Here is an 8,467-nt window from a genome sequence, read left to right on the forward strand (position 1 = left end):
AATTTATTACCATCTTTATAATTAATGAGTAACATTTAAAATTTCCAGGCAATAATTATATCGTCTCCGTTAATGAAGATTGGCTGGAAAGCATCATTCCTTCCACTGCCAGTAGAGGCCACTTTGGACTTTACCTTTTTTAGTTGAATATAAAGTGTGCGTATTCTTTTTTAATTTATTTTCTCATTTTATATATAATTAATTTAATTTGGACCACTTCGACTAGATAATTGGCAAATCATTGATTGAAGTAAATTTATCACCATAAATATAATTCCATCACCAGCACCACCATTTCGATCTTCTTCCTCCCTTCCTTCCTTCCTTCTCTCTCTGAATTGTTGCATATTGTAGCCATGCATGGGAGAGTGTTGTCAAGGGCTCAAAGAAATGAGCTCGTTGCATGGGGTGGAGTGATTGTCATGGCAGTTGTCTTCTCCGGCGCTGTGGTCTCTAGAGCTGCTGCCGACGCCGGCGGAGAGAATTTAATTTTTGACGTCTGCAAGTCCACTCGGTACCCGGAGGCGTGCGAGGAGTCGCTGGCGGAGGCGGCAGCAGTCTCTGCGAAGGCGAGCCCGAAGAAGGCGTTCCAAGTATCGGTGGAGTACGCGAAGGGCCGGGCCAGGACGGCGCTCGGAGTGGCCTACAACCTGACGTCGACGTCGGCGTCGAAGTCAACGTCGAAAGGTCAGCCGAGCGTAGCCGACTGCATCGAGCTGCTGGCCGCCACGCTGGAGCAGCTGGACGACGTGCTGGATCCCGGCGCTAGCTTCCACGACTCCAAGACCTGGCTCAGCGCCGCCCTCACCAACCAAGTGACCTGCGCCGACGGCCTCTCTACCGTCAAGGCAAAGGGCGGCGACGCCCTGAGTGCCCAGGTCGACGCCCTCTCCCGCTACATCAGCAACTCCCTCGCGCTCCAGGAGAAGGTCAAGGAGTCGAAACCCGCTTCGATCTCCGGCGGCCGGAAGCTGCTCTCCGATGGCTTTGTATCTCCGGTACATCCAAATGCTTCCAGGAAATCCCCCGAAGATTTTCCGGCGTGGGTGATGGCTGGAGTAAGGAAGCTCTTGGAGGCTTCTAATCCGGCGGAGGTCGAGGCCGCCGCGGTGGTTGCTAAAGATGGCAGCGGGACGCACGCCACCATCAACGAGGCTCTCAAATTCGTGGCCTCAATGGCTTCCAAAGGCAAAAGTAAAAAGAGTAAAGGCGGCGGCGGCGGAGGCGGAGGTGGAGGCGGAGGTGGAACAAAAGTGATATACGTGAAGACAGGGACGTACAACGAGTACATCAACATCCCCACCAAACAGAGGAATGTAATGTTGATGGGCGACGGCAAGGGCAAATCCGTCATTGTAGGCAGCAGAAACGCCAATGACGGGTACACCACGTACGGCTCCGCCACCGTCGGTGAGCATCGGCAACCACGTTACTTTCCCTTTCAACTCCCGACGACTCAGAGAATGTCGAATGTCGAATGTCTCTGTTCTTTTCACTGTCGGAGTGACTGAGAAAGATCACACTTTTGGAAAGCATATAGTTAGTTATTCTATATGTCGCAATCTTGATTAGGCAGAATTGAACTGAATTGAATTGATTTGATGATATCTGCAGCGGCAATGGGGTCGGGATTCATAGCGAAAGGCATAACGATCATCAACAAGTCAGGGCCGAGCAAGCATCAGGCGGTGGCGCTCCGAGTGGGCGCCGACAAGTCGGTGGTGTATCAGTGTTCGATCCAGGGCTACCAGGACACGCTCTACACCCACTCCAACCGCCAATTCTACTCCGACACCGACATCTACGGCACCGTCGACTTCATCTTCGGAAACTCCGCCGTGGTCTTCCAGAACTGCTACATCCAGCCCCGGAAGCCGGGCGGCGGTCAGAGGAATTCGATCACGGCCCAGGGCCGGACCGATCCGAACCAGAACACCGGGATATCGATCCAGAAGTGCCGAATCCAAGGCGCGGCCGACCTGGGCGGGACCCGGACGTACCTCGGCCGGCCGTGGAAGAAGTACGCGAGGACGGTGGTGATGCAAACTTACATGGACGACTCGATCGAGTCCGCCGGGTGGGAGGAGTGGTCCGGGAGCTTCGCTTTGTCGACGCTTTACTACGGCGAGTACGCCAACACCGGACCAGGAGCGTCCGTATCGGGGCGCGTGAAGTGGGCCGGCGTCCACCCGTCGCTCTCCGCCGCGGAGGCGTCCAAGTTTACGGTGGCTGAGTTCATCGTCGGCAACTACTGGTTGCCCAGTACTGGCGTCGGCTTCACTTCCGGACTTTAATTAAAACAATCGCCGAACTGTTTGCTTTGCATGCACGTGTTTACTTTAGTGCCTTGATTAACTTAATTATATGCCTTGTCTGTGAGCAAATAATGGCCGTCGATAGGCCTTGCCTTAATTTGAAATGTATATTGGACCTTGAAGCCAATGCATTTGGGTCTTTTATTTCTTCTTCTTCTTAGTTGATATCCAATATCCTACTTACGTCAACTAATCTTAAAAATCATCGATCAGCTCCATGAATATTTTCTGTAGCCTCCGAATAAACCCTGACTAATCTTAGGAATCATCGATCGGCTCCATGAATATTTTCTACGGCCACCTGATAAATTTATTATTTTTAAATCAACTGTTAATTAATAAAAATTTATCTATTAATTTATTAAAATTAAGACTCAATTTTTAAATACCTAAAAAACTAAAAAAATACAGTCACTGCATTATTGCCGGTGGCCGTTTGGATCTTTTACAAATCATATATTGAGAGCCTCTCTAAGCAAAGGGTAAAGTTTCCAAAAGTACATCTAACTTTTAGATTTGTGAAAGAAGACACTTGTTTTATATTTTATTTCTCCTGCAACCGCTATGGTGATATATTCACTATGGTGCTATATTTTAAAAACCAGCAGTGCTGATTTTTAAAAATTAATATTAAAATGATATTAATTTTTAAAAATCAACACCTCGTTAATTTTTAAAATAAAGAACCATCATAGTGTTAATTTAGTAATTAATATATACATATGATATTATTAAAATGTCTATATATATAGATATATGTATATATTCTGACTATCAAATTCTGATCATTTAACATCATCTTGAAATACGTAACTACAGTGATGATGTTTTGAATGCAGAGGTATTAATTTTTAAAAATCAACACCTAATTAATTTTTACAATAAAGAATCATCATGGTGTTATTTTTTGAAATACGTAACCACAGTCATGATGTTTTGAATGCAACAACATATTAAGTTGGTGAGAAGGTTAAAATAAAAAAGTACATCGTTTGGGAAATTTGAAAATTAAGTATGTTTTTTTTTTTTTTTTTTTTTTTTTTTTTTGAGAATTCGATAACTTTGAATACATCGTTTGGTCAATGTGAAAGTTATATTGATTTATTAAGCAACATGCATGGTCTTTTTTTTCCTCCTTAACCTAATTTGGTAGATATTACTAGTTAGTTTTGATAACTCGGCTTAAATCAGCTCGTTTGCACCTCTACTCACCATTGACTTCTTCCTTCTTTGTCATGACATTGCGGTTGTTCTTTCTCCTCCTCCGACCCTCTCTAGTGGCCATGCTACCATTTCTCCTCTTTACTCCCTCTCTGATTGTCATATGTCAATCATGCACCACTTTAACTTGTTTGACAGTTCACCAACTTTACTTCCTTTCCATTAACTTTAATTTAAGTTAATTGTACTATTAATAGCTTTTAGATTAATAAAATTATATAAAGATTGGTTCTTGACAATTTTTATCTGAGCGTATTTGTGCTCTAGAGTTAAGACAACACACAATGTAGAATTATACTTACAAGTAAAAGAATTGAGTAAGCACAAAAATAATCATCATTGAACCTATAAATTGGCTAAGTTTAGATAGTCTATACACAAATGGAGGTCAGAAGATATCTTTAAATGCTCACTAAGGCCTACAGATTATTCTCCTCATTCTGTACACAAAAATATATTGATATTAATGATTATAATAAAATATACTTAGAGCTAATCATCCTTTTCATTTTGGTGTTCAATAAGGTAGATATTCACTACGCACCCTTGGAAATACCTCGATCTTTTTTTTTCTTTATTATTATTATTATTATTATTATTATTATTAGTTGATATTAGATATACAACTTACACCGACTAATCTGGGAGTGACTGATCAGGATTTATTAAAAAATTTCATAGATCACTAGGATAAATCGAAAAGCACTCATAGCGAACGATCCAGCAATCATGAGTTCTTTGATTTAACTATTCATTAAAAAAAAACATCTATTAATTTATCAAAATTGAAACTCATTTCTTAAATACTTCATGAACAAACTTAGTATCATCAGTTTTTGAAAACAATATCGTCCCTATATAAAGAATATTTTGAATATCCAAGATCATCCAAAAAGAAATGTGGAAGAAACCAAATATGTAACTGGCTAAAAGAATGAAGACAATAGAAATGAATTTTTTTATTAAGAAACGTATGTATTTGAGGACTTGATCACTTGGATACAAATCCTTTAAGCCAATCTCCTTATATACAATTTGAAAGAATAATTAAGTATTGGGAGATTTTTGATGCAATTATTTTTTCGAGTAAAGGTTGATCTTGACTAAATTTGAGTGGATTCCAGTTTAAATTTTGATGTTTTGATAATATGTTTGGACAATATATTATTGGATAATATGTGAAAAAGATCAAGGAGGTCAAGAGAACTGATACTTAACTGGTAAAGTCATAAAACGAGGTTAGGCAAGGAAAGTCCTAACTTGAGGGTTAGGCAAAGGGAAAGTTCAAGCGGGTTAGTGAGGATCACGCGTTGGCAAGGAAAGTTCAAGTAGATCAAGAAGGACCTCATATTGGTAAGTAAAGCCCTAACTACAATTAGACAAAAGAAAGTCCAAATGGGTCAAGGAGGACCTCACGTTGGCAAGGTAAGTCTGAGTGAGTCAAGGAGGATCGTACGTTGGCAAGGGAAAGATTTAACTGTGATTAAACAAAGGGAAGTACAAGTGGGTCACGGAGAACTGCATGTTGGCAAAGTAAAGTCCTAATTGTTGTTAGGAAAGAAGAAAATCTAAGTAGGTCAAGTAAGTCCGTATTTGGTGATCGGAAGTCTAATGGATAGTTGACAAAGTCCAAGTATAAGTGATCGATTAAGTGTTGTGCCAATCGATTATGGATCGATTGACATCATTTCTCTGCAGCACCGAGGCGTTCTCAATCGGTTAGTGATTGATTGAGTGGCAAAGTCCACTGATCAATTGAGAGTTGCACCAATTGATCAGTGGATCGATTGAGCACACTTTTCCGTGATGCACAAAAGCATTTCCAATCGATTAGGTGATTGATTGAGTTGCGCCAATCGATTAGGTGATAGATTGGGCACGTTTTTATCATGATAAATAGTAGTCTCTTGATTGATCAACTGATCGATTAAGAGGAGTTTTTCGCAAAGCATAGTAGCTTGCTCATGAGAGAGTGATCAATTGGGTAATCGATTGAGAGAATTCACGAGCGAACAGTGGGGTTCATAATCGATTGGGTGATCGATTAAGAAGGTCCATAACCAATTGACTAATTGATCAAGTGATGAAGAAAAGAGCCATTGCGAGATTTGGATGATTGGATGCGCTCGGATCTGATGTGACAATCAATTAGAAGTAAACTCAATTGATTGGGAGCCCTAACCTACGGGATGTAAAGGCGTTAACGAAGATTCAAACACAATACTTCTTCTCCGATTCTTTCTACCAGTTCTTGAAAGTTTTTGGAGTAAAATGCTGCTATATTTTCGAGCATCAAGAGACGATCCATAGTAACAAGAGATCAAGAGCAAATGTTCCTATGGATACATGTGAATAGAGAAGAGGTGTAAGAGGAAAGAAGTTCCATTATGAATGAGACTTTAGTCCCACATTGGGAGTTTCAAGGTATATTAGTTGATTTATATTGATTCACATGCATTGATGATGTGAACAAATGCATGGATAGAGGTTCTCTCTCATGCGTGAGTACACAGAGGGTGGGTGCAAATCCAAGGTCTGTATTGTACTAAACCAAGTTGACTTGTGTATGAGCACGACCTGTGTATGCCGAATGTTGGATCGGTTGGTGTAAAAATTTTTCAAGCGAAACAACCAACAATTTTCCACATAGATCTTTTTCCTCCTTATTTAAGTGTATAACAAGTGCATTAAATTATAGATTAACGCATGATTTAAATAGCCGAGTGAAACGTTGGCGTTTCATAACTTGACAAGAAATGATCATTAACCCGTGGCTATTTTGATGTGATCAACCAAGTTAGGTTAGGTTCTGTTTGGTTTTTGATCCCTGTGTCTAAGTGTGCAGGAGCTTAGGAGCGCAGGAAGTCGAGCAGAAGACGCAACTAGCGAGAAGGACGACACGGGAAGGGAGCCGACAGGCTCGGTGCGTCCGAAGGATGAAAGAGCTGCGGAAGAGTACTCCGGTGGACAAAAAGAACCTGCACGATGTTCGAGGGATGAGAAGCTGGGATGGAAGCCTGCTCGAGGAGAAGGTCGGAAATTGGGTTCGGATGAGTCCTATTTCGGTTGGCCGAAATCATCCAAGCGATCAGAGCTTCAGAAGAAGAAGAAAAAGAGAAGTTGGAAGCTATTTATACCATGCAGGTTGAAGGCACCCTTAATAGCATTGAGGGCGCCCTCAACAGCATTGAGGGTGCCCTCAACATTGAAGGCGCCCTCAATGCCATTAAAGGTGCCTTCGACCCAGTTTACTTGACCTTTTGGAATTTGGATAAAGTTTTATCTGATGCCTCAGCTGGAGGTGCCCTCAACTCCTTTGGAGGCGCCCTCAAGACTCGAGATAGAGTTTCCAGGAGCTATATAAAGGCCCCTGGAGCTAGGAATTAAGCAATCAACTCTGTAATCAATTCCTAGCAACTTGTGAGCTTTCTTAGTGTGTAAATTGGCTTCTCTGCCTACAGTGAAGGAGATTCGTAGTGCGCTTTTTCAACTATCTTGGATTAACAATCATCTAGATTGTAACCAAGTAAAACCCTGAGTCTTCTCTTCTCTATTTTAGTTTTATTTTTATTTTATTTTATTATTGTTGCTATTCTTGAGTTGAAAGAACAAGGAGGGTTTTGTTTTATTTACAAGCAATTCACCCCTCCCCTCTTGCCGGTCTCGTTGCACCAATAAGTGGTATCAGAGCCAAACCACCTCAGAAGGACTAATCGCCGTTTGAAGCAACAAAGTCAAGATGATGGTCGGAATAAGTATTCATCCCCTAAAATTTGACGGAGACTTCACGACATGGAAGCGCCGAATGGAGGTATTCTTCAAATTGATTTCGATATTTTATTAACTATGAAATATGATTTTTCAGTCCCAAAAGATAAGAAAGAATTCCAATAGATGAAGAAGGAGCAAGCCGATTCCGTTTCTAACGGAAAGGCAGAATTCCATCTGCTCAGCGTCCTGCCGCCCCAGGAGGTAAGTCGGATCGGAAGCTACGACTCCACCAAAGACCTCTAGGAAAAATTCCTGGAGCTCCACAAAGGCACCTCAGAAGTGAAGTTAGCAAGGTGCGACATCCTCTGGACTCAGCTGACAAACCTCCGGATGAACAATGGTGAAAAAGTAGCGTAACTCCAAGCAAGAATCAAGGAGCTGATAACTCAACTGACCAATCTCGAAGAATTGATAACGAACTGAGATTCTATCCGGTATGCGCTCAACGCCTTCCTAAGAACTCCAGAGTGGACGGCCTTAGTAGATGCTTACTACATCTCTAAGGACTTTGAGGTAAGTACACTAGAAAACTTGTTTTCTACTTTCGCACTTCATGAGTCTCGAATTGCATAACCAAAACAAATAGAGAAGTCAAACCTCAATGTTACCCTACAAGCCGAGATGGACGATCCCGATTCTGAAGCGTCAATCGACGAAACTGAAGCGGTGCTATTGGTAAGAAAATTAAACAAGTTTATTAAGACTAATAAATTTAGATCGCAGTCAAGAAAGCATCAACTCAATAAAAGGATGGTCAGATGCTACAACTGCAATGAGGGAGGGCACATCAAGGATGACTGCCCAAAGTTAAAGAAAAGGGACAAGGAGAAGTCCCAAAGGCCGACGACCACTAAATGCAAGAGTCTAAAGGCTACATGAGATGAATCATCATCCTCCAAATCTGAAGTCGAAGCCTTCTCGGGATTAGCACTGATGGCCAACCATCAAGTAGAAGAAGATGAGACCAGCTCAGAAATGAGCATATATGAAGGGGGATGATCATAAAAAGAAGAAAGCTACAATGAAGGGGGAGCATTAGAAATAGAGGTAAGTCAGGTACGTGCGCTAACCCCTAAACAGCTTATGTGCGTAAATATTATGATCGTTTATGCATGTTTTAACGCACATTCACTTGCTTTGTACGTATGTATTCTTTGCAT

The 8,467-nt window shown here is 41.6% G+C and overlaps 1 protein-coding gene across 1 annotated transcript; it reads left to right on the plus strand.

Moving 5' to 3' along the window:
* The first annotated feature begins 252 nt into the window (after window positions 1–252).
* LOC122029713 (pectinesterase-like) lies at window positions 253–2,462 on the plus strand. Its single transcript, XM_042588820.1, has 2 exons — window positions 253–1,410; window positions 1,615–2,462. Exons 1-2 carry the CDS (start codon window positions 357–359, stop codon window positions 2,292–2,294), a joined length of 1,734 nt encoding a protein of 577 aa, XP_042444754.1. The 5' UTR covers window positions 253–356; the 3' UTR covers window positions 2,295–2,462.
* The last annotated feature ends 6,005 nt before the right edge of the window (window positions 2,463–8,467 follow it).

Source organism: Zingiber officinale, chromosome 10B (assembly GCF_018446385.1).
Source record: "Zingiber officinale cultivar Zhangliang chromosome 10B, Zo_v1.1, whole genome shotgun sequence".
NCBI classification, from domain to species: Eukaryota; Viridiplantae; Streptophyta; class Magnoliopsida; order Zingiberales; family Zingiberaceae; genus Zingiber; species Zingiber officinale.

Excerpts from the sequence above, each read along its gene's own strand:
- LOC122029713 (XM_042588820.1), top strand. The coding sequence starts at position 357 with ATGCATGGGAGAGTGTTGTCAAGGGCTCAAAGAAATGAGCTCGTTGCA. Across the intron at positions 1,411-1,614 it reads GTACGGCTCCGCCACCGTCG|CGGCAATGGGGTCGGGATTC; the intron begins GTGAGCATCGGC and ends TGATATCTGCAG.